General features: G+C 43.6%; 1 protein-coding gene across 2 annotated transcripts in view; it reads right to left on the minus strand.

Moving 5' to 3' along the window:
• Window positions 1-26,944, minus strand: part of LRMDA (leucine rich melanocyte differentiation associated) — a 1,119,641-nt gene that overhangs the window by 892,278 nt on the left and 200,419 nt on the right. Inside the window, exon 3 of one of the 2 annotated variants that reach the window (XM_043476453.1) lies at window positions 12,479-12,526. The exons of the other annotated variant lie outside the window; for it this stretch is intronic. Within the exon in view, the coding sequence (XP_043332388.1) occupies window positions 12,479-12,526 (48 nt within the window). The remainder of the gene's footprint in view (window positions 1-12,478; window positions 12,527-26,944) is intronic. 2 annotated transcript variants of the gene reach the window in all.

Below are 26,944 nucleotides of genomic sequence, written 5' to 3' on the forward strand. Positions count from 1 at the left end.
CAATCCTAAATGAAATCAACCCTAAATATTCATTGGAAGGACTGATGCTGAAGCTCCAATACTTTGGCCACCTGATGCAAAGAGCCAACTCACTGGTAAAGACCCTGATGCTGGGAAAGACTGAAGGCAAAAGTGGGCAGTGGGACAGAGGATGAGATGGTTAGTTAGCATCACTGACTCAATGGCCAGGAATCTGAGCAAACTCGGGAAGATAGTGAAGGTCAGGGAAGCCCAGTGTGCTGCAGTCCATGGTGTCACAAAAAGTTGCACACAACTTAGCAACTGAACAACAACAACAAGTAGTTTTTTTCTAGACATTCAGGTAGACTTTCAGTGTGTATATCCCACTTTCTCAACATCAGGTACCATGCCTTCAATTTTGTTTCATCCTGCCATAGTGCTCCCGGCATTCTTGCCTTTTTGTATCCTTCACCCTAAATAAATGAACCTCTGTCCCCCTTTCTTCTGCTAAATTCCTGATTCATCCTCCAAACCCCAGCTCAGGAATCAGCTCCTCCATGCAGATTTCCCTGAGGTACTCAGCTTGGGTTAATGCCATCAGGCGGAGCTCCTGTAGCCCCTGGCGTCTCCTGCCACATCATAGAACATAGTGTGATGATATAAGTTCAATATCACAATGCTCTCAGAAAATTTGTTCCTTTAGGAAAGTCAGAGTATCACCCAACATTGCTAGCACCAAGTACCTGGCATAGAGTTGGCACATGTTTCTAGGTATTTATATTCTCGGCTTCCCTGGCTCAATGGTAAAGGAATTGAGGAGATTGCAATGCAGGAGATGCAGGTTTGATCCCTGGAGAAGGAAGATCCCCTGGAGAAGGAAATGGCCACCCAGTTCCAATATTCTTGCCTGGGAAATCTCGTGGACAGAGGAGCCTGGTGGGCTAGAGTCCATGGGGTCACAAAAGAGTCAGACACAACTTAGCGACTAAACAACATAAATACCCGCAGAACTGAATTCATCTCCTCTCTAGCACCCAATACAGGGATTTGCTTCCTGTGAATGAATAAATGTTACCAACAGTCGACTCTGCAAGAAAGGGAATGGAGAGGTTTCTGTCACTTGAGGTTCACTGTTGTCAGTATTGGAAGGGAAGGTGGCATGTGGTTTTGTATTCCAATGGCGGATAATCAGAGCTGGTTAGAAGAAAGGGAGACATACAGGAGCCAGCCAGCTCAGGGACAGAACCCATAAGTGAGCACTCTAGACCCAGCATAAATACAGCCGCATTATCTAGAGTGGAGGCTGGACCATGTCCGAGAGATTAGAACAGCATTGGGCAAAATATACTGTACAGATTATTCGACCCACAGTGGGGTCCCTGATAAAAAGAGTTCAAGAGAACAAAGTGAGGAAGATTGTAAACTACCCTTCCCTTAAACATACACAATACCTGAGAATATTCTGAGGAGCCTGACAGCTAAGCCAAGTGTTGAAATCTGTTCTGGCTGGGGCTTCCCCAACAGTCTTCACCGGAGAATCCATCCTTCTTGTGGTATCCCTCACACCATGCTGTTGGGAACGCGGGTCAGAACTAAGACCAAGATTAGACCTACAAGGGGGCAGGGTACCACACAGCTTATGCGGCTCAGGAAAGCACTAAATGACAGGCCAAGCCAACAGACAGGACCCAAGAGGACGAGATACAGGACGTGGTGGGCAACATCAAGCCCAGAGCAGCTAACGCAGAGGATCTTCCTTCACAGACTGTGGGTGTCTCAAGGAAGACATCCCACTTAGGTCATCGTCATTTTATCTTCAGGGTTTGAATATCACAGTTTGAATGGATTGGGTCCCAGACCTGTACAGTGGCTAGAGAATGCAAGGGGCCAAGGTACCATTGCAATTTTCAATGGTAGCTGAACTCCAGAATTACCTGGGGAATTATAAAACTGCAGATTTCCCAGACTCCCTCTCCAGACAAATTAAATACTGAGAATCAAAGAATCTCTCTTTGCTAGACAGGGGCTTTCAATTATTCCCTATAGGAAAGGCCTATAGGCCTGTCTCCCACTAAAGCAAATCTGGAGTCCTCCTAAAGGAGGATGCAGAGCCCTGACCCAATGAGAGCAGGGTCCTCATGAGGCTTCAACCCACCCTCAACCCCTGTCCCAAGAGTTCTTTATGAAAAATGCCACCAATTTTCCCCAGAAAATGCCATTCTAGCCTTTCCCTAAAAATAGCTTGGCTTTCTCAGAGGGGTCAGATCCACGGCCTTCAGAGAGAGAAGCATAAACACAACTCTTGCCAAACCAGACTCTCAACACTTAAATCAGCCTGCTCTCAAGTCCGCGTGAAGTTCCAAGAACAAGAAGAGTCTTCTATAAAGGGTTTCACAGCAGACCATGATTGTGCAAGGCACCCATTTCCAGTTCTCAAAACGCTCCATGTCCAGAAGTTCAAGTTAATTATTACTTTACCAAATGCAAGTGAGTTATGTCTTTCTGTCATTTTGGCCCAGATATTCACCAAGCTGCCAAAACCCCTCACATACCCAAATACCAAAACTATGTAGGAAGGCTACAGGACGTCCTCACTAGAGACAAGACCAAATTTTCACTTCATAAATCACCGAGAAACTCCAAAAAGGCGGCCAGTTGAAAAGGCAAGCTATGCTGATGAAATATTTTCTTAATTCACCTCATTCAGAGTAATTGATTTTTTTAACTTCATGAACAAGTCATTTTTAATGTAAATAATAAAGTCGGTTAACCGTGTACTTTTACTGCATGTGGAACGACAAAGTTTTTATCTGAATTAATTAGGTGATTTTTCACTAATACAGACTTGTTGCTTTTACTTAAGACTTTGCTTTTAATCAAATCCCTTCCTACCCTGACTCTCACTCCACTATTAGCTGAAATGAAAAGCAATGAAGGTTAGTTATAACGTGTTTTTATGTGTGCTTCCTTCCAAAGGATTCAAGGGCAAAACCCTTAGCATCATCAGTATATGAGCTATTGAGCTTCTCTTAGACGGGAAAGCATGCAGATCCTAAGTGCTATTTAGAATGTGTTTCAAATGTATTCCATGCCTGCGTTATCATGGCTAGGAGTGTCGACCCAAATCCTAAGGTGTATATTACTGCCATACAGCTCTGCACATGTAGTTCCTACTTTTACATGTAAAATCAATGACAGTGAGTAGAAATTCAGCCTATCTTGTCAGAGATGCTAAATTCCTTCCCTTTAAAAGTAGAACGGTCAACCTGGCTAAAAGAAGCAGCCCTCAATTTATGTTTTCTCCTGTTTCCTATCTCCAGGTTCCCCATCCTACTTAGGAGGCTGAAAGAACAGGGTCAGGGGGAACAAAATTACTTTCATATCCTGTAATTTGTCTGCTGTATTGGAACTGAGAAGCAGTCTTATGAAACCCAAGCCTCAATCCTTTTTTTTCATTTTTACTTTTATTTTAGTTTTGAGCACTTCATTTTTTTCCTTTTTGGAATAGAATTATTTTGGCTCTTTTAAGCAACTTTTTTACAAAGCTCAATGAAAAAGGAAAAACAAAGTCTCAACTTCACTATTTCCTCCATGACAAAGGCCAATCTTTGCATCACATGTCGTTCCATTGCCCAGAAAAGGTCATCACATTTGTGGATATGTGTATGCCACTTCTGTGGAAATTCTTTTTGTTTCCACTCACCAAACTCTTACTGATAAAGCCGAAGTGGGGATAGGGGGACATATACCACATTCCTCAAGGTTACGCTCGTCTGCCGTCTTCAGGCTTACAGGGAGGACCTCAGTTGTTATCACTTGTCTAACTCCTTGGTACTCACAGTGTGGCCCCTGGAGCAGCAGCATTATTGTCACATGGGAGCTTATCAGAGATGAAGATGCTCAGGTCCCAGCCAGACCTCCTGAATCAGAAACCTACCTTTTAATGGGATTTCCAGCAGACGGACATGCATGGCAAAGTGGGAGCAGCACTGGTCTGGTGCGAAGTCCCACTCATGCTAAGAAATAGCATCTTCTCTCAGAAGTTCACTCTGCCTCTGCTAGGAGCCTTCCAGAGTCTAGATGCGCAGGAGTGTCAAGCCCTGGCTAAGGCCTTGACGGTTTTCAACAGAGTCAAGCCAGCACTGCTCAAACCCTGCAGCCATCGAGGAAGCAGGGAGAAGCGCTGAGGGGCGGTGGTGGGAGCGGCCTCCCCCAGCCTGTGAGTCTCAACACAGCAGAGTCATTAATTAAGATACGGCCGGCTGCTGGCAAGGCAGTCACTCCACGTCCCCTGTCTGCCGGGGACTGGCGTGAGGTGTGAGAATCTGGGTAGCCTTCTCCGTGGCTCTGCCCCACTGGCATTGATTGTGTATGATTAATGATTTAAAGGAATAAAAAGAGAAAGGTCAATTTCTGAGTTCAAGACAGAGCAGCTACATAGGGAGTAATTAAGATACTTGTGTAAGCATGATTAATAAGCACAAACTGGCACTCTGGGCAGTAAACAAGATGCAAGCAGATGGTTAGCATGCAAAAGGTTTTTTTTTTCCTTTCCTAAAAGCAATTTTTCAGCAGCTTGAAACTTGGCTTGTGAATTCTTTTCCTCCCTCAAGTCTCAAAAATCTCATTATCTCCACAACCTTCAAGGAAAAAAAAAAAAAAAAAACTGTAGTGAATACCTTCAATGTTCGTTCATTCTCTCTTTAAAAAACAAAAATTTATTATTTTATTTTATTTTTACAGATAACTTGAGTTTGCTTGTAAAAATGGATGCAACTCATCTTTGTTTCTCGCTGCCTTTTATGTCAGGCATCCCGTGAATTGCCAAGCCTGACAAGGTGGTTCACTGCCGAGTCTTTCAACTCCCACCCAGCACTGCTCCCCCCCATCCTGTGATGGGCAGAACAGAGGCATCAGTGGTGGCATTTGTGGCGAGAGCTGGCAGGCAGGTGTCAGAGCCGTCCGGCAGGCGCCCCTCATGAACACTAATCAGCCCTGGTGTTCTTTTACAATCCATATCTAATTCGCAAGTTTCATTCTTTCTGAAAAACAATTACTAGGTTTTGAAGTTCATTGTGCATTTACTCAACTGTCTCTTCACATTAACGTAAAGTGGGAACAAGAAAAAATAGAGTCAGCAGGGAACGGACATCAAAAGATGTTAAAAGTGGATGAAGGCTTTATTTTAAGAGTAATATAATTACAGATGTGTGCAATATTGTACAATAAATGAAACACAAAAGGTGTATCCTGTATGCATCTTCAAGTCTTCAAGGTATTGTGTGTGTATGTGTGTGTGTAGTGAGAGAGAGAAAGAAAGAGACAGGATACAGAAGAGAAAGAGACAGACATACACATTCCAAGGGGGATGGGAAGAGAGTAAGAAAGGAGGACAGAGGTCATTTATAACTTAGGAAAAGAAGATTCTCCTAGGATCAAAAAAAAAAAAAAAAAGTTATGTATCTCTCTTGGTAAAAAGCAAATACATACATATCTATGTATATATATAGCAAAGACAGAGCCTAGGCACACTTAGTTTTCTCCACCTCTGTGAAAAAGAGAAACAGGAAAAAGGGAGGGAGAGGAAGGAAAGGGTAGGACAGAGAGAGAATGAAAAAGCAGGGAGGAAGAAAGAAAATAAAGAAGTGAAAAAAAGCTGAGTCTTAAGCAAAAAAAATGGTGAAAGCAAAGCATACTTGATGAAGGCACCATAAGCCTAGAACATCTCTCCTGAATTTCATCTCTTTAACTTCCTAAGATGCAGAGGAAGCCACAGGCCCTGGACCCTCTTACCCCAGAGCCAGGCTGGCTGTCTGTGACAGGGCAGATTTGCACTCTGTAGGTCAGCAAGTTGCCCTGAGCCTCCCCCAGCTGGCCTCTGTCCAGGGGCCAGGTCTGTGCCTGTCATTCTTGGCCATCCCCAAGGATCGTGTGTCCTACCTCCTGCCACTGACAGCAGTCCTATTGAACCTCTCTAATCACCAAGTCAGGCCTGAAACTGAAGCCCACAACACTCAGCTTATGTGTCCTCTGGACTGAGAAGGACCATAGGCACTGGTTCTTGAACTTGGGGCAGCAAATGGCCTTGACAAGTGGCTGACTTTCTTCTTCACCCAACACAAAGAACAGAGAAGAACCCAAGCTTACCCCAGGAGAACATTCTAATACAGTATTACCACCATGGTTGGCTTCATGCCTCCACTCTTTATTTTTGTTTTAAACTAATTACTTTAGTAATTCTTAAATCAACATTTTCCAAAAGTGTTAGAAAAAAAACCAAAAATGCTTGGCATACTCTAGGTTACTCAAAGAGAAATGGGGTTCTTTCCTGCAGAAATCTCCAGTCCCTTTAAGATGCTGTGCTTTGTGAATTGTCCACAGAGAGATACTGACCTCACTTCAGAAGCTACCCACTTCCCAAGACTTAGGTTCCACAGAGCACTCTTTGAGAAATGCACCTCTACCTTAAAAGAAATCTTTGCAATTTGACAACAGTAATGAATTTACCAACATCCATTCCTTCACTACCCTGAACAGGCCAGTCTTACAAGATTTGCCTTCAGAGATGTATTTTCTACCCCTTGACTCACTTTTTTACCAGCCTGTCCCACCTCCCACTTCTCACTTTCTCTCTGAACCCAAGAGAGCAACTCCAGGGTTCTAACAAGGATCTCATTCATTCAGCACTGAGTGAAAAAGCCTTTGCACCACACATGCCCTTTAACACAGTTCTGAATTACCCTGGAGTTTGGCCTGCTCACCTCACACTATCTGCAAGTATAAGCGGAAGTCCCTCTCCAGATGATTCACAGCCATTATTTTATTTGTTTACAAAGTCATTTAGGAGCAGTTTTTGGAATAGGTGTGAAAAGTCTAAATGCTGTGGAGCAAGAGAGAAAGAGAGGAAAGAAAATGCTCGCATTTGACAGGGTCCACACTCCCAGTTCACACACACACCTCTCTCAGGATGTACTGTTCAGAAGCAGGCTTACAAAACCACAGGAGGAGATAGATACTGAAGCTCCCCACAGCCTAAGCAAAGGATTAGTAAGAAAAAAAAAAAAGTCAAGAAAGAAATATACATATTAACATATTAGAATTCTTCCTTCATCTGGGATTCACTACCTTGCACCTGAATGGCTTAAACTGCCTCCCCGGTCTATCTCCTTTACTCCCATTTACCCTAGGACCAAATCTGAACACCATTAGAGGTCAAATGCTACTCCCAAGATAGCCCTCTCTATTCAAACACACATTTCGTCTTCACCACAATCCTACGGTAGATAGCGTTGTTATTCTCATTTTATAGATGAGAGAACTGAAAGACAGGCTCAGTAAGCTTCCCTAGATCACACAGCTAGAAATCAAGGGAGCTGGGATTTGAACCCCAATCAGTCTGGTTCCACATCCCAGATCAATGCTCACCTGGGTCCTACAGCTATTACCTGGCTCTGCCCAATTGTTCAACAGGAGCTTCCCACAGTCCCCACACAACATTATCTGCCATTCTTCCTCCCACCCTCTCCTTCCATTCTCCTCTTTAACCATCTTCCTGGGATCATGGGAAGTATCACCATCTCTGAAATCCACTCCAAACACCACTGTTCTCCCTGTGAACTCTTATAGCACGTGGCCCATCTCACACAGCTTAGTGCTAAAGGACATTATGGCTTGTGTTTTTCATCATTGTTTTCAGTGTGCTGGCTGTTTCATCTTCTCAATTATACTATAAACTGAGGCTTCCAAATAGCTGCCACCAGGCTGAACAAGTAAGTGTACGTCCTTCTGTCTACTGTCTGCTCAGTTATGTCCAACTCTTCTGACCCCATGGACTGTGGCCCACCAGGCTACTCTGACTATGGAATTTTCCAGGCAAGAATACTGGAGTAGGTTGCCATTTCCTACTCCAGAGGATCTTCCCAACCCAGGGATCAAACCCGTGTCTCTTGCATCTCCTACATTGGCAAGTAGATTCTTTTACTGCTATGCCACCTGTGAAGCCCAGAAATCCTTCTAATACTCCTTTGTATGGCCTTTAAGAGGCAGAATCCTTCTACTACCGCCCAGTATGCCCTGACCGTGCCAGGATTTCCCTGAGATGAAGCCTGTCTCCAAATTTTTCTTTCACACTCCTTTGCTCTCAAACCTAAGCCTTCATTTTATTGTTTCTCAGGCTGGCCCCACAAATTGAAATAGAATATGATGCTTAATTTTACATCAACCCGCTAAGCTGCTCTAAACACTTCAATATTCCCCAAATGCAGTTAAATATATGAACTCGCACTTAGAGTTGTCAACAACACATTGACGATTTGTTTTATAGTTGCATGTTAATCTACAATCTGTTTAATGCAATCCAATACATTATTCGGGATGGTGATATATAAATTTAAGTCTTAGACCATGAAATATCATTTAGGATTAAGATTAATTTCTTAACGGAAGAGATGTCTGTTCACAAAAGCAAGCAGCTAAGAAGAATCTGTGTGCAAAAAGCAGTGTCATTGTCACATCATTGTCTCCAGCACCAGAGGAACGAGCTGTAGTGCAGCCAGTTCTGAAGGGCATGAAAAAAGAGGGGAAGGAATCTTCCTATCCCTAAGCAAAGACTCCTACACTAAATCAGACCCACGAAACGGTTTAAAACACTCACTAAGCCAAAGCACCTCTGATTACTGCCTCTTCCTCCTCCCCAAAGCTCTCAGGTGAAAGAGCAAAAACAGTAATAGTAATAATGGCAAGGATGGCTAACCCACATCATTGCAATCCTATGAAGGAGGTATTCATGTTATCCCCATTTGTGCAGATGAAGAAACTGAAGCACAGCTAGTAAAGGGCACTGTTGATTCAGGCCTCTGGCTTCAGAATTTGGGCTCTTAGCCACTATCTACTCTGCTAATCACCCCACACAAAATATGAGTCATCGAGTTAACTCCCAAGCCAAAGTTTGCAAGATGACCACAAATTCCTTGGGATAAAATAATTGTTTAATACTTCAAATGAGATAAAGTACAAATTACAGTGAGCAAAGGAAACAAAAATTAAAAATAAAAATATTTATTGTCCTCAAAAAGTTGACCATTAATAGAAGAAAGGAGGCAAATATTCAAGAAGAGATATGCAGATCATTAAAGTGCCAAAAGGTGGGTCACATGAGAGGAGCTCCTAGGAGGGAAGCTGACGACTGATGGCTAAAAGGGGAAGGATGGAGACAGTGGGCTGAGTGAAGGTGCAGGTGGAGAGCCCAGACTCCACACCACATCAGCTCCCATGGGAAGAGGTGGCTTGAGCATCTGCTAAAAAAAAACATACATGAAACACTCCACCTACGAACAGATACTACAAGACCCATATCTTTCAGGATGAGGAATCCAACCAAGGCTCTCTCCCTGCCCAAAGCAACACAGAGATCTCCCCTGAAAAGAGCCACGGGTGACTCCAGTGGAATGCATCCCTCCACGGAGCTCAGCCCAGTCCAGAGCTCAGGCTCTGGTTCACCATGACCGATTCCAACACAAGGACATCACATGCTTCACACCCTTGACCTTGAAAACCCAAGGACTCACCCAGACTTCACACCCTTGACCTTGAAAACCCAAGGACTCACCCAGACTTCACACCCTTGACCTTGAAAACCCAAGGACCCACCCAGACTCCAGCATCACTAGAAGCCGTCAGGGACCACAAGGACATAAGAAGATGGTCTCCACGTCATCAGGTGAGCAGTAGGCTGGCCCAGCAAAGACAATGGCAATCACGACAGATGGTCAGCCTCCAAGGCTGTACCCATCACAACCTCTATCAACTTTGAGCTTTGCTGTTGACAAAGTATGATACATATGTATGTGTGATATTTATTTCAGAAATGTCAAATTCTTAGAGAAGTGTGCTGACAAAGTGAACACACTGTTTGCTCTCCGTATTGATAGACCCGATTTCAGACTGTCAAAGTGCTTTTAGTTATAACAGGAAATGTACAAAGTTAGCTTTGCTCATTTTGACAACCACAAAAAAAGATTTATCAGTTCCATGGAATCATTAAATTGTGGAGGTCTCAAAGCAAAAATTTACTCTAGCCAAGTTCTAATATTATTAATGTTAAGTCTGAACATAACTTTTCAGATAGTTTCATTGCCTTTGTGAGAAAATTTTGGAAACCCAGTCCACTTCGCCAGAAATTTCTTACTTATATGCAACAACTCAAAAGAAGCTCATAAAAACTAGAGCAAAGTTGATTTTACTGTTTAGCTTCAAGAACATGAAGTGTCACATAACTTAAAGTAGTATCATTGTAACTTCAAATCTCTGAGCTCCAAGGATTCCATTTCCCTCTCTCATGTTCTCAAATATGTTTTTTTCACTGTTATTTTAATTGTTTGAAATATGTGAAATTCCCACTATTTCCTCTGAAAGCTCTTACAAAACCATTGTCAGATTTCTCACTTTACTGTACTTTCTCTTAAGCTGTGTTACTCTTAGGGAAGCACTGGTGCTCACATCTGTGCACTGCACAAGGCTGCCTTCACCTGCTCTGCTAAACCAACTCCAAGACAAGTTCAAGTAGTTACTAGCAAATCTTCATGCCAGGAAATCTTTAAAGAATAAAAATAAAGAAAAGGAGGGGCAGGGAAGAGACAAAACCCAAACAGCGAAGAAGTCCAGGTGTTAAGGAAAACAGAAGTGATTCAGAAGTGTCCAATTATAGTGCTAACAGTTAAGACTGGTTGCCTCTGTCTTCCCATTTGTCTTGAAGTTCCACAAGTAAAACTCTATTCAGCCAATTATAATATACTCCTGAGTGAGAACTGTTGGTAGTTCCTATTCAACATCCATGAACAGAGAGAATTGACTAGTGTTCTCTGTCCCCTCGGGACAGTCCTAGAAGATACGATATCTCCAATGTGCAAGTCAGGCTCCAAGAGGTGGAGAAACCTGCTGTGGTCATACTGCTGTAGTAACAGAGCCAAAGACTAGATAGACCCTTCTGCCACCTCTTGCTGAAATAACCTAATGCTGAATTCCATTCAGTACGTAGCCAAGAGGGAAATCTTTCCACCAAAGATTTGTCTTCCAGCTCGGTCTCCTAGCCAAAGGAAAACGGCATATTACAGACAATGCCTCCTCACGAAGGGCAGTGCATTGACTGCTGGGGTGACTTCCAGCTCTGGGAGCAAATGTTCCTCTGAGGACCCACCTGGGGACTTGACAAGGCAAATGCTCAACAACTACAAACTGCTTAGCAGACAGAGAGAAGGCTGAGTTGGAGAGATGTAGGACAAAATGGTAAAATCAGCAGACACAAAGGATTCAGAAAAGAACGCTGCTGCTGCTGCTAAGTCACTTCAGTGGTATCCGACTCTGGGCGACCCCATACACGGCAGCCCACCAGGCTTTCCCGTCCCTGGGATTCTCCAGGGAAGAACACTAGAGTGGGATGCCATTTCCTTCTCCAATGCGTGAAAGTGAAAAGGGAAAGTGAAGTCACTCAGTCATGTCTGACTCGTAGTGGCCCCATGGACTGCAGCCTACCAGGCTCCTCTGTCCATGGGATTTTCCAGGCAAGAGTACTGGAGTGGGCTGTCATTGCCTTCTCCGGGAAAGAACACTAATGGCATTTTATAAAACACTGTTTATATTTTAAGCCTGATGCACTGTGAGGTTGATGCACAAATATAAGATCCTGGGCTCAAGCTACAAGGAGTGAATTTTTACACACAAGTATCAAGTACTTAGGTTATAAACTAAAACTAAATAAAACTAGCCTTTAAAAGGTCAGCAATGAGAGTCTGTAATAAATTGAAATTACGTCTAAATGGCTTCATAGTGAAGTATATGTGCTTGTGTATATTTACATTCTCCCAGTCACAGCTAGTGCAAGGGGAACCCACAGACACTCTAACACCCCCAAATTTTTATTTTCATTATTACATTTGTATCTGTACACAACTCCATATATATACTTACCCTACAGTTCTCCTGGACTCCCCATTTCTTCTTCGGCAAAGAGGGACATGTGAATTAATTTTAGTTTATATTTAATTTAGATTCCTCTCCTATTAGTCCTGACTAGACCTCTACCTAAGTAAGAGGAGACAGGAATTGATAAATTCAACTCTTCTTTCAAGAAACCAGACCCTCACCCATCACCTCAAGTGACAATTAGCAGTTTTTTCTGCCATACATTATATGAGAAGAACTAATAAGGCAAAGGAATCGAGGGCAGGCTTTTCCCTTCACGATCCTGTCTGAAGCTTAAAAGAAAGTCTGAACACTAATGAATTCTGAATTCATGTCAGCTCAATAGAGAGCAAAGTCTTTTATCTTCACCTGGAAGAGGAATGAAAGAAGAGCCCAACACTTCACCCACTTCCCCTAAAATACACTCTGCTTCAGTCCTATTCTTGGCTAAGAAAGCCTGGAGTCCATTAAAGCTGGAACAGGTCTGAGCAATCGTCTGATGTGACTATCTTATTTTAAAGAGGAGCAAATCTGAGCTCAGACAAGTGAAGCAACTCACCCAAAGTCACAAAGCCAGTCTCCGGAACCAACATCCCTGGAGTCACTGCTGCTTGAAAAAAAGAGCAAAATGAAATATGAGCTCTACTCCAAATATTAAGGATGTTTGCCCAAATTTTTTTCTCCGAGTGCTTGTGAAATTCTAAATCAACATATGAAGTAAGTGCCAACTAGAGACAAGCAATAATGAGCTCAGAAAGAAATGATCAAAGGGGACCCCACTTCCACAGAATGCTTCCTGGACAAACAAAAGGAACATACATACACACACACACACACACACACACAGGACACGTGCCTGCAATAGCCAGATACAGCTTCTCCCGTGGATTCCCTAAAAGAAACTCATCAGAATACTCTAACAGAGGATAACTGAATGCACATTGTATGAGAAAGAAAGTCCTAGGCCCACGATTACAACAGAACCTAGAAGGCTCAGAACCTAAGAAGGAAGACTTAATGTTTCATAGAACTATTCACAGGCAAGTTTAAAGAAACAGCAGGTTATCAGACAAAATAGCTCTGCTAGGCACTGTGATGCAGTAAGGAAAACAGGCCACTCCTTACTAGGTTTATCTGCTCTGACAGCTTCTGTCTTGGCCTGGCAGAGGTTGAGTGTCTAGAGAGTAAACATAAAGATAACCTGCAATGGCTACACACCCCCCTTTACTTGCCAAAGGTCACTAAGGATTGAGCATTTTGCTTCAGTGCCTCCACTAATCCAAAGACACGCCAATCTGCTTACTGTTCCACAACATCAGGAGGTTTGGATTTTACTTATCGAGGGATGTCGGACTCGCTTTGTCAGAACTTGGTGACTATTAGCACAAGGCTGAGTGGCCATGGTTGCAATGAATTTTTAAAAATTATTTGGTCTCAGGACACCTAGGAAAGAGGATGTGACTAACAAGATGGCGGTAACTATTGTTGGACAACGTTCCACTCTGAGAACATAAAACCCAAAGAGTGGAGCATTGAGAAATTAAATTCATGGCCTGGAAAACAAGCCAAGATTAAAAAATGTCACGTTGATACAGTAGGTGCTTTTGGAGAGAAAGGGGGAAGATGTCAGAAACTGGATTGATTGCATTTTCATAGCAATGTTGTGTGATGGAGGTGGGACGGGTCAAGTGTATCAATATCCTTTAGTGTCTTGGGGGCACACACCATATCTGTCGTCAAAACCCTGTACAATGCAAAAATCCACCATCTATGGCTCAAAATTTTCAGTCACCAGGACCAACCAAACACTCTTCTCAGAGAAGGCTTGGCAAGATCAGCTGGGTCCCATGACTTCCTTTGAGGCCACCAGGAGGCGCTGTGGACAGCAGCATGGCTGTCCAATGATGGACAACTTGCATGGATTACTGTCCTCGTGTGCCTTCTCTCCATGCAGCTTGAAAATCTCCTTCCATCTACATCTAAGCCAACATCCTTTCTAATTCTCCTCATAAGAAGAATTATTCTTTTCCTTGGATATACAAAAAAAAAGAACAGATGAATGAATGAGCTTGGTGGAACAGGTCACAAAGCTTCCTATAGACTAAATTCCAACTCATCCTACCTAGACTGAAATTGGGGAAAACTGTTGAGTGAAACACTATTCGAAGGCTCACAGCAGTGCTCAGAGTTCTCAGGAGCCAGTAGTACCCTCACCCCTGATTTCTTAGAATAACATCTTCCTCCCAGACTCAAGCTGGGAAGAGATTTGTTCATAAGCCAAAATATGGGTCTCCTCAATTCACCTCATAGCTTATCAATGCTTATGGGGTCCCCTCAATTCACCTTTCTTTTAATAGAGCAATGTTTGGGTCAGTGGCTCATGCAGCACAGAAACCCCATTGTGAAAATACCCATAAGGCAAAAAAGAGGGAAGATGTAGGGCTTTTCAGGGATGAGAAGGGATAATGCTGAGAGAGAAAACAATGGACGAGATCGTGTAGGAAATGGTGGAGAGAAGTCCTGGGGCTGAGTGGTTAGTTCCTCTCTTTTCATAACAGTTTGAAAAAGACGCAAAAAGCGCCCCTGCCCCAGAGGGGAGTAGACTGCCCTTTGATGCTGGGGCCAACATCTATAATGCTGACGACAGTTCTCCCTGGCCCTGTGTGCCCGCCACAGGGGTTCCTGCTCTGACCCTGTCCTCACCTCTGGGCTGACCTCCTCTTTAGTCATGGGACTACAGGAAAAGGTTCATCTGAGGGTCAGCAAGATGGTGGCCCTCACACCCACTGAAACCTGAACCTTCGAATTGGGAGAAGGGCCTTCTTTCCCTCTCTTTTAAGAGCTAAGAGACACTTCCATATCCATTTTCTCTTTCATCTTCATAATCACCCATATTGTCACCTTTTCTTCCTCCCAACAAGAGAGAGAAAGGTCCTGTGACCTGTTCCAGAGTCTCCGCCAGAAATCAGAACGCACGTCCCACCTCCCAGCCCAGGGGACTCCATGATTCAACTTTGCTGTCTCCCGGGCTTACAGTGAAGGGGAAGAAGGTAGTCATTTTCTGGGGGACATATAATTGTTGGGTAAGACAGGACCAAGGCCTTCTTTCAGAAGAAACCCGCTGTCATTCTACAGTCCAGTCCACTGGAAAGTCTGCAGCTTTCAACCACCCAGAACATCTGTATCTTCATCTGTAAAGTAGGGACACACCCACCACCCAAATGAGACCTAGCACCAGGGAGTACCTGGTACCACCCCTCACATGTGTTAGGCACTCAATAAATCTTAGTTTCCTGCTCCAGCTCCAGAGCAAACACTGTCTTTCTAACACAGAAAAGTGGCACTGCCTTTCTTCTTAATTGTCAGGTTTGCTGTGAGGTAACCAGCAGCTGCCTTTAATTGCAGGACTGCTCTAGATGTTTTGCACAGGGAGGCTCCAGAGTTTTTGCTAGGCTTGATGGCCAGATAATGAGACTGTATTTCTCTTCACATTTCCTAAGTAGCCCAGGACCAACATCCACATGGTCACATATCTTTGCAAGTCGAGCCACAGAAAATCTGAATGTGAATCATCAAGTTTCTTTAAGAGCCCCCTGCCCAGTCTCAACTTAGAAAGACCAAATAGGACACAGGCAGGACTGTTTCTCTCAGCTCTTTTCTTTGATTCTCAAAGCAGAGAACACTGATCCATCTACCAGTCTGAGTTGTTGGGGAAACACAGACTCTTATAAGAGGTGATAACAGGAGATTGGGAAGCATCAAGTTTCAGGAACAGAGAGCCTTGATGAAAACCCCAGCTTTGTCCTTACCATGATGGAGGGGCTAGTTCTCAAAAGCTTGGCCTTCTTCTCCTCATTGGCTAAAGGAAGAGAAGAACACCTGAATCAACAGCTGTGAAGGCTGAGTTAATGTACATCCTGATATAATAATTATGAGAAAACCAAAGTATCACAGCCTGAACATCAGCAGACTCCCTGCTCTATACCCTAAACCACAGTTGTTGGATAATCTGGATAGAGGCCAGGCTCCCTTTCTGACAACCCTAACATTTGGAAACAGAGTATAAGGCGTCCTTTCAACATCCAGTCTTCAGATTAATAATACCTGTCTTCCGACAAAGCCCCAGGACTTCACCTTCATTCTTCTGGCTCTGGTAGCTGGGCAAGGATGAGGGTGGAGATTAGAGCAGAAGCAGGTAGGGTTGGGGTCAGAGAAAGAGAGATCATAGAGACTTAGAGACTGGCCACCTTGGTCCCTCTCCAAGGCCGATTCCTACTCACAGAGAGGCCCAGCTATGTCTTTGATCCTGGATTCCATGAAACAATTCAGTATGTTATAAATCCTCCATTTACACTTTAGCTTGGGTGTCCCTGGTGCTCAAACGATAAAGAATCTGCCTGCAAAGTAGGAGACCCAGGTTCAATCCCCGGGTTGGGAAGATTCCCTGGAGAAGAGAATGATAACCTACTTCAATATTCTTGCCTGGAGAATTCCATGTACAGGGGAGCCTGGCAGGCTACAGTTCATGAAGTCACAAAGACTCAGACACAGCTGAGTGACTAATACTCACTTTACTTAAAACTGGTTACATGCCACCCAAAGGCTCAAGAGGGAATATGTGTATACATACATATTTGTGTCATTGTACAGCAGAAGATAACACATTGAAATGCAATTATACTCCAATTTTTAAAAAAAAGTCTTGATCAAGACACAAATCCAGAACCCAAACCTGAACAGGGGTCACAAAATAGTCTTGTCTCCACCTCTTCCTACCTGCCCTCCTCTTTCATCAAGCCAGCAAACACCAGTAGGTTAGTCATGAAACTGCACTCTGTCAACTCTCTTCAAAAGCATGCCTCCCTCACTCCTCCCACTGCCCACAGTCATCTCAGCCTGGTCCTTCAGAGAAGTCTTACCCCCTACACACACACACACACACACACACACACACACACACACACACACAGAAACCACTGCTGTCTTGGCTAATGATGCAAACAGCCTAAAGCAACTCACTGGACTTGGAAGCACAGAGTTGGCCTTTCCCTTCAAAATGATTCCCAGCCTATGTGAGCCCCTCCTGGTCTTCATGGAGCTGGAAACTACCCATAATTACCTCCATCACAGCTGAAGACTTTAGCAACAACAGGATACTTAAGTTTTGGGGGGTCTTTAAAAAAAAATACTGGACACAGCTGCAAGAATTCCTGCTCGAAGTTGTATCTGGTACATCGCACCTCAGGATGCACTTTCTATAACTTGTTGCAGCTCATGAAGAAAAGTGAGGAGAGGACACAAGAGAGGCTTCAGAAAAGCCTGGCAACAAGGACCAGGGAGATTCTGGAGAGAAGAAGCACTAGGCAAACTCCATCTCCCTCATCTGCATGGTGACTGCCAGCCAAGTTTGCTCTCGGAGCTACGAGAAGGACCAATTAATTTATCAATCTGCACCTCTTTCTGCCATAACATATTTCCCTCTTGCCAACAAAAAATGTGTCCATTATCAGGCAGGTCCCTGTCCTCCTAAGCAGCCCATGCGGCTGTATAATTACACTTCTTTCCTTGACAACTTGCATGATTGTTTTCCTAACAGTATATTACTTCGTTAGTACTTTCCAATATACGTTATTTTTAAACTGTCACTTTTGCCCAACTCATCCCAATTCGCACTCGTCTGTTTATCATAACAATCATTAATAACTGTCAGTCCACGCCATCAATGTAACGAACTCACTCCCTCATTAGCATGTGCTAGCATTTGTTCCGGAGAGGGGGCTGATTATTTTTTACAACAGGCCAAGCCAATTACTTTAGTGAAATGGAATCACATTAATCAAAACTTAACAAGGTGGCAAATTTAAAGATATCAGATTGCAAAAGACAGCATAACTAATATGTCAGTGTCAGGGGTAGCGTGTAGGTATGCAGCAGCTGTACTAAATATATCTCTTCACAGAGGCCACATGAATTTTGACGTTTCATATGATCTGACAACTACCAAAGTGATATTATAGAAGGCAAGAGCCTGGTGCTGCACAGCTCACGATGACTTTTGTAGATTCTGGCAAGGGCAGTGTGAGCAGAGAGGGAGGAGAAGAAAACGGTGGCCATGCCTATCCAGGCTGGCAGACGGCAGTCCATCACGCCTGTCTGTGCCAAAGCATTTTCTTTTACACTTTAAATGATGATAGTCATCCATCACTGTCTGACAACTGCTTCAAAACCAGCTGCAAAACATGCAAAGCCCAGCAGTCTAAAATATGCTGACACAACCAACAGAGACACAGATAAAAAATATACATACATATATTTATTTACTTATATATTCCATAGAAAATGTTTTGGGGGGAGGTGGAAGGGATCAAAAAGGAAAGGGGATAGGGGCGGACTACAGAACATGTAGAAGTAGAGATGGAGTAAAGAGAACACCAGGGCAGTGAAGACAGGAAAGAAAAATGAGCAAGGGAACAAAAGCCAAGAATGGAAAGGAGACAGAGAGAGACAAAGAAAGAGGGAAAGTGATGAATGGAAAAGGGGAGAGGCAGGGAAAATGGGAAGAAAGGAGACAGAATAAACACAAGTTGCTGTCAGTATTGGGAAGGCAGGAAAGCGGATGCTGCCTTATAAAGGGCTGAGTGCAACCCAGAAAAATTCCTCCAGCTCAGCCTCATCTGTTTCACTGTCTGGCGCTTTAGTCCGAGCCTTTCTTACTTCCTGCCAAGGGAAGACACTGGGTTCCACACAGGTCTCTCCTGCCTGCCCCCCCCCCACCCCTTCAATCAAGCTCTTCTACAGTCATTCGCTACGCTAGGGGCTCCTCACCACTCACAGGATCAGATCTAACCCTTCAGCAGTGGGGCACCTTCACACACTAGGCTGTTCAAAGCTTGTCATCCACACCCCACCACCCACCACCAACCCACCCTTCCTCTCTGGCCTTATCTACCTCTCAGATAGTTCAGTTCTCTGCCCTAACATTTATTAGCTGGATGACCTTAAGTTATTTGACCTCTCTGATGGTATTATTTACAGCTCAAGATCTATCTTGAACAGTCAAATAAACACACAAAAAACACCTCCAATGCTTGACGCATCAGCAGGCACCGTCGTTAACAGGGGTCCTTGGGGTGGAGACTTTGTGTTTACTCATCTTTTCAGTCAGTTCAAAGTGACTGAACCCTGGAATCGTGTGAAACTGAACTGGGGTGGAGCCCTCCTTTGCAGTTCCCATTTGTGAGGCTTCTATTCCTACCCCAGGACCTCTTTGGCCATTTACTTAACAAACCAGGGAATCGGTTGGCTGTGTACAGAGGAAAGAAGACGGCCGACATGATTTGTAGGCTTTTCATGGGTGAGCTAGCTTGGGAAGGCACCACGGTCCGATGTGATATGGCTGGATGCTTCTTCTTCTGGACCCACAACCCAACCAGCCCAGCCACAGTAACTTACTGTTACTGTTCATGCAGCCTGTTTATTTATTTACTTATTCCAAAGATGTCTAGAACCAGGTACACTGGGCTGGCAAAAGCCCCATTGTACAATGTGATTAGATTCAGTTATATCACACAGTTCATGAAATTGTGCTATGATTCATTTTTACAACTTAAATAGCTATTTGGTTGGGTTGCCAGGTTGAACGTGATGAATGTGTATGATAAAACAGAACAAAGAGAAGGGCCAGTGCTTATAAACTGAAACATTAGTCAGTATATTAACCCCTTCTCTTCTTAATTGTCATGCCTTCCCAGGGACAGCTGCCCCATGGTCACCCTCCTTCACACCTCATGCCTGGTATCAGATCTGTACCACTGCCAGAGGTGACAATTTAACCTTCTCCCCGTGAAGAAAGTGCTTTCTCCAGAAGTTCACCATCTATTCCATCCATCCTAGTCCCTGTTTCAGGATAAGAGCGTTCCCAGGTACAACTTTCAAATCCAATCACTTCTTAGACTCCCAAGTTATATTTAGTCCTAAATCCTCTAAGTCAAACATTTAACTCATGCCCAAACTGATGTTAATCTGACCATGGCAATCCTGCTCAGATATAAGCACATGACCTAATGACCTCAAGCCATGAGAAATAAAGCTGGACTAAAAAAGAAGAGATCACTGCATAAAATTCAATTGGAAGAACTTGAAAGGCCTGCATCCCTCATCACATCAATGCCTCTCATGATGCATAAGAGTTTTAGATTGTACTAGGGCAGTTCTCTATTGAACGATAAGGCAAATTCTCTAATAAAGCCAATTGTCACTTTATAAATGATAATTTTTTAAGAATATTGGGTTTCAATTTAAAAATCATGTAATTTTGGTGATGGAAGAGGTTTTACCAATTAATTCTAACACTGAGTCACTTTTAATCATTCACAGAAGGGAAACCTAGGTATACATGACCCATGTACCAAAGATGGCTAGAACATCTCTCCTATCCAATATGTTCTTCCAGAATGTGACCTTGCTGTTTCCTCATCAAGGAGTAGACTAATCCTCCTACCCTTGGATCTGGCAGGCTGGAACTCCTTTCACTGATGGCAGCTAGGTCATAAATGTGACACAGCTTCCATCTCATTGCTGGAACACTTGCACTGGGAGCCCCGAGCTGCCACAGAGGAGATTAAGCTAACCCTCAGAGGTGGCCATATGAGAGGAAGCCAAGCCATATACAGAGGCCACATAGACGGGCTCCAATGACAAGTCCTGGGATCTTTGAATCACCCTAGCCCCAATGCCCCGACATGCACATGAATGAGCTTTCAGAGGATTCTGGTCCCAGCTTTGAGCCACCCCTGGCCCTTCAGACTTTCCAGTGGATGCTCCAGGCTTGTGGATCAGACACAACCCACTTCACTGTGTCCTCTCTAAATGTCTGACCCACAGATTCCAGGAACACAATAAAAGGGCTGTTTCAAGTCTCCATGTTTTGAGATGATGCAGCAACCTAACAGAAAACCTGGGGAAGCAAAGGCCATAGCAGGACCAAAGCCAGGTCTGCTGATGGTAGGGTCAGTGGTGCTTCTCCTTGATCACTCTGCCACTGCAACATCTGCACAAAGCAAGATACATCTTGCATCACCACACCAACTTACTACACAATAAATAAGGCAGACACCGAGAAAAGTTTACCTAAAACGCCACCACATCCACAATGGCTAAGCAGAGGTTGCTAATGCCCTTAAAACTAGTCAAATCTCCCCAGATGACCAGCCAACAGAAAATCTACATTCTCCAGGAATAGCAGAAGCTGCATATTTGGGCATCCAAATAGGAATGTCAGAAGTCACTGACATTCATGGGCCCCGTGATTTGTTCCCAAATATAAAATTCCCTGAAAAGCAATCACTACCCCCAGATAGAGGCCCTTATATCTCCTATAAATTCCATTTTACTTTAAGCTTGGAGAGTATCAAGAATCCCCCAACCTGGTCATCTGCCATTTGAGATGGTGATTCAACTGTGGATCCTCCAGGTGGATCCAGCATGAAAATGCATAGACTGAGCAGATTTAGGATTTGAGGTTGAAATTCAAATGTATGAAGACAGTGGTGAATACCTGACTCTTATTCTTCCCACATCCTTTCACATGAGGCTCCACGGAGGGGCGCATTTTCAGATTCACCCTCTTCTCTTTAAGTGAACTCAGCTACTAAGAATCTCCATTTCCTCACCACAAACCAAAAATCAAAGACCCAACAACATGGTCTTTCAAGAAGAAAGGCCCAGGATCTTCATACACACTGAGGAAACCAGATCTGAAAGAGACACGTGCACCCCAATGTTCATCACAGCACTGTTTATAATAGCCAGGACATGGAAGCAACCTAGATGCCCATCAGCAGATGAATGGATAAGGAAGCTGTGGTACATATACACCATGGAATATTACTCAGCCATTAAAAAGAATTCATTTGAATCAGTTCTAATGAGATGGATGAAACTGGAGCCCATTATACAGAGTGAAGTAAGCCAGAAAGATAAAGAACATTACAGCATACTAACACATATATATGGAATTTAGAAAGATGGTAATGAGAACCCTATATGCAAAACAGAAAAAGAGACACAGATGTACAGAACAGACTTTTGACTCTGTGGGAGAAGGTGAGGGTGGGATGTTTTGAGAGAACAGCATGTATATTATCTATAGTGAAACAGATCACCAGCCCAGGTGGGATGCATGAGACAAGTGCTCGGGCCTGGTGCACTGGGAAGACCCAGAGGAATCGGGTGGAGAGGGAGGTGGGAGGGGGGATCGGGATGGGGAATATGTGTAACTCTATGGCTGATTCATGTCAATGTATGACAAAACCCACTACAATATTGTAAAGTAATTAGCCTCCAACTAATAAAAATAAATGAAAAATAAAATAAAATAAATAAAAATAAAATTAAAAAAAAAAAAAGAAAGGCCCAAGATCTCAGCCACCCCAAAGCTCAGTACATCAGGAAGTATGAATATAGTATGCTTTCTCCCCACACTTCCCATGACTATTTTCTGGATCCAATATTTATCTTTTTTATGGAGTTACTAAAATGAAGTTTTTCAAAGGCACAAAAATTAAATCACACTTAACCAATCACTTCATCAACTGTCTTTATGGAAAATAAAACCAGAACTTTAAAATAAATCTTAAAAATACATTAGCATCAACTCTCCATACATATATGTCATCATTTGTAGGAAGCCTTCCCCTGCAGATCTGAAAAGGACAGATGGCTTCCCCCAACTCCATCATCTAACCAAAAATATAGAATTTCCTGCATCTCTCTAACCTCTCAAGGGTGCACTGACCCTTTCTTTTCCCTTAGGCACTTCACCTCTTCTTCTTGATCTTAGTTTCTTTCATTCTAACACACTTCAGAGAGAAAGGGACTTGTCCAAGTTCACAGAACTCAGCAGGAACCTCAACTCAGGTCTGACTCTCAACAGACTGTTCCTTTCCCCTCTCCTTCCTTGTTGAGCTTATTGTTTGCGTTCAGCTGCCCCAAGTCTTCCCCATCCAGGCCCTCACAGTGGTCACAGCACAAAAACACCAAGGGATGCTGAGCCTGGCAGGAGGATCTCCCACCTCTGCACATCAGTGCAAAAGACCCAGGCTCTAAACTGAGAACCTCCACTCAGATACTCCAGTACCAACTGAAAGAGGAAAAAGACAGAAGTATCAATTGATGCTTTTGAACTGTGGTGTTGGAGAAGACTCTTGAGAGTTCCTTGGACTGCAAGAAGATGCAACCAGTCCATCCTAAAGGAGACCAGTCCTGGGTGTTCATTGGAAGGACTGATGTTGAAGCTGAAACTCCAATACTTTGGCCACCTGATGCAAAGAGTTGACTCATTGGAAAAGACCCTAATGCTGGGAAGGATTGGGGGCAGGAGGAGAAGGGGACGACGATGAGATGGGTGGATGGCATCACCGACTCGATGGACATGGGTTTGGCTAGACTCCGGGAGTTGGTGATGGACAGGGAGGCCTGGTGTGCTGCGATTAATGGGGTCGCAAAGAGTCGGACACGACTGAGCAACTGAACTGAACTGAACTGATCCCTAAAATGGCTGAAAACAAAACAACAAAGCTTCCCTCTGAATTCCATGCAGCAAGTCACTCGAGGACAGAATGCATAGCTTTGCACTCCCCACATTCTCACCTTGCACCAGACATTGCACGGCCTGACCACTGTGCTAACGGAGACGCTGCAGATGTGAGAGAGGACTCTAATTTATTTCCTTCCCTGATTTATTTTCCCCCTGCACATCACTCTGGTATGACAACAATGCATAATTTGATTACACATGATATATAAAATCATTGCAGCTGTTCAGAAATACAGCAAGAGAGTTTCAGATCCACACTCGGCAACAGACACACTGTCTCACACACACACACACAGAGTCAGACTTTGTGAATCTCCTGCTAAAATCACACAGGAGAGGAGAAAATGAAAAGCCCTTCATACTAGTGACTATGTATTTACAGCATTCCCTTCACACAGGCTTTGTTGATATATTCAGAATTAAGAGGACCTCCTTTTTAAAAAAACACCACCCAGAGAAGGCATAACGGTAGCAGACAGCATTTGGGGGTGAAATGACAACAGGGCAACAGAAAAATGAGTGTGTGTGCTGTTGAACTTTACTTGACGATGCTGCTGTGAACCCGGGTGTATTTAATTCCCCTTTAAACGCCACGTAAAAGTTTCTCTCCCGCCTGCTCACTCTGTGGGCTACATACCGTGCCTAAGATTAATCCCTCAGGAGTTTTTTATTTCCTATTCTGCCTATCTTTCATCTTCACCCCAGACTAAGCAGATGGATGTGAATTCAAAGTTTTCTGATCTTTAGCACAAGTTATGGAGGGTTATCTTTGGCTGTATATCTTTCCGCTGGCAGTGCTCCCTTGGTGATGAAGGATTAACCACCCCAGCTGTCTCTTCCCAGAATGATGCAGTGCCGTGCTCCTCGACACGACAGCATCACTTAATCTTAATGTCCGCTCTCCGAGCGCAGCCGCGCAGGACAAAGCCAATCAACATCAGATGCCACCAAGATGGACCTACTGCTTGGCCCTGGAGTCTCTCACCCTCTCACTCCTATTAATCAACATCATCCAACCCAATCCCAGAGTTCACTTCTCTTAAACCACAGTTAGACTAAGCTAGGGTCCATGTTAACCATCTGAAGCACGTGGTGGGAGGGGGGCGGTGGGCGACAATCAGACGCCTCAGGAGCACAGCACGCCAAGCCACACCACTGAGACAGACTGTCCTTTTTCTCCGCTCAGCCTCGATCCAACGCCAACATTGGTTCTGGAGCATTCAACACCTCTTCCCACGCTGAAACTCACCCGCATGGCATCACAGAGATCATCTTGGATGCATCCTCACCTGCCTTTCAGAACCCCAAAAGAAACTGAAGAAAGACATGTCCCATTCACAATCCAACTGTATCAGTTCCCCTTCTCTGAATCTCCACCCCTTTCAACAGCTGACATGGGCAAAACTGGGTCTAGTATTTACTTCTTTTTGCCTAAATACACTGAGTCTACCACAGATGGCAAAAATGGAAACCCCGACACTACCCTGCCCCCAAAAATGCCCTACTTGTGTGATGGGTACATACACAAATACATTAAATCCTAAATCCTCCCTCCTTTTCCTTTTCTGAGTTGATGTATCACAGGTAGGGAAAGCAGAATGGTACTCTCAGGTTTTACTCTGGCTCCAAGCAATTAGAGTAATGCACCTCCTTTTTCTTTCTCAAGGAAGGGAACAAAAAAGTCAGCCCAGATCTCAAAGGCAAATGTAATAAAACAGTAAATTATTGCTAGAGTTTACTAAACAAATGCAACCTAGTTAAATTTGGAAAAATCTTCACTTTTGCTTACATTTGCAATTTTACTGCTGAACTACTGGTATTTCTTACTTATGCAACATTAAAATGTATAAGAAATCCTCTTGTGTGCTATATCCAGCAACTACTCTTGATTTATAATACCCAATTTAGGGGGGAAAAAACACAACTAAACCTGATTTAAATCACAGATTACTCTGTAAAACACAAGCAAGGAACTATTCCAAATCCTAAATGTAATTTAAACATATTTATATTTTACAGTGATATATTTTCCCCATTCCTTGTCTTATGACTGTAAACTTTCTATAATTATATAAGCAATTTCCCTGAGGTCACAACATTGATCATAGTTATAAATTGCTCAAGTACAATACACAGTGAACAGATAAAATACATGCTGGACATCGCAAACAGTTTCATCAAATCAGGAGTGGGGTGGGAGAAGATGAGGGAGAGAAGAGTGGAGATAGAGAAACAGAAAAATGTAACCAACAAATTTTCCAAGAAGTCACTGCACAATGTCACATCTCCTTCTTCAAAGCCTTGTGGAACACAATTTTTACACACTGTCCCAAGTAGAGCTTGGATATATTATTTTATGATAGTCTTAACCTTCTGTCTAGTACTCTGAAAACCATGTAAGCAGGAAACCTAGGAAACAAACTACTGATGCCACACAGTTCAAATCCAAGTAAAAACCAAGAAGAGAAATCCTCCACAATTACAATAGGCCTTTTTTCTCCGAACAGTAGTTCTCAAACTGTGTTCTCTGGAACCCTAGTATTTCATGGAGGCATTCCCCTGGTCAAGCAGGAGAGATCCAGGCTTCCACTCCTTCTTTAACCAGAGCAACTTCTCTTCATTTGTTTGCTCCCTTGGGGGCTTGATGGAAGAAACATTTCTTGGAAAAAAATAGTTTCAAATGTTATAAGAAAGAAAAAAAAGGGTTTGGAAACTACCACTGCTAGAGATGTCCTAATGAAGACTGGGATCTAAAGCAGCTCTCTGAGAGCTGTTTCCAACTGTCAGTGATTCTGGTGTTCAGAGGTAATTCTTCTCTTAGTGAGAGAGGATGAGAGTTCTCGCTGCATAGGATGCAAATGGAGCTGTTGTCAGGTGCCTCGAGTGTCCAGAGTTCCAGACAGACAGGCTGACAGGCCAGCCACCCCTGATGGCTAACAACACCACACTCCACGCTGGGCAGCTGCCTATTAGGAAGACAGCTGAGACCCAGAGGGGAGGGAGCAATCAGCCTGTGACAGGCACTGCCTTGTTCAACGTAAAATAAATTTTAAAAGACCTGTGTTCTCTGAAAGCGAGGAATGCAGCAGTTCAAATTTGTCCTCCTCAACATTTTTGAAGGAAATCTAAGCATATCTACAGCACAGAAGCTGGGTACAGCTCTCGGAGTCAGTGACAGAGCTACTACTGCATGTTTCCAGGAGGATGACCTTTTAGACACTGACAATCTGAAGCAAATCATGTTCTCTGTGTTCCCTTCACTCTACACCTCTGCATCTTCCTCTCCTCCTCCTGTCTCCACTGTTCTACTTATTTACTATTAACTGCTCCCACATAGAGCATACCTGGCTTCCTGTAGTACAACAACTTTCCCTCACTGGAGGTAATATTCACAATATTTAACTGACATGGCACAGGCATGGACCAACA

Source organism: Cervus canadensis, chromosome 8 (assembly GCF_019320065.1).
Source record: "Cervus canadensis isolate Bull #8, Minnesota chromosome 8, ASM1932006v1, whole genome shotgun sequence".
Taxonomy (NCBI): Eukaryota; Metazoa; Chordata; class Mammalia; order Artiodactyla; family Cervidae; genus Cervus; species Cervus canadensis.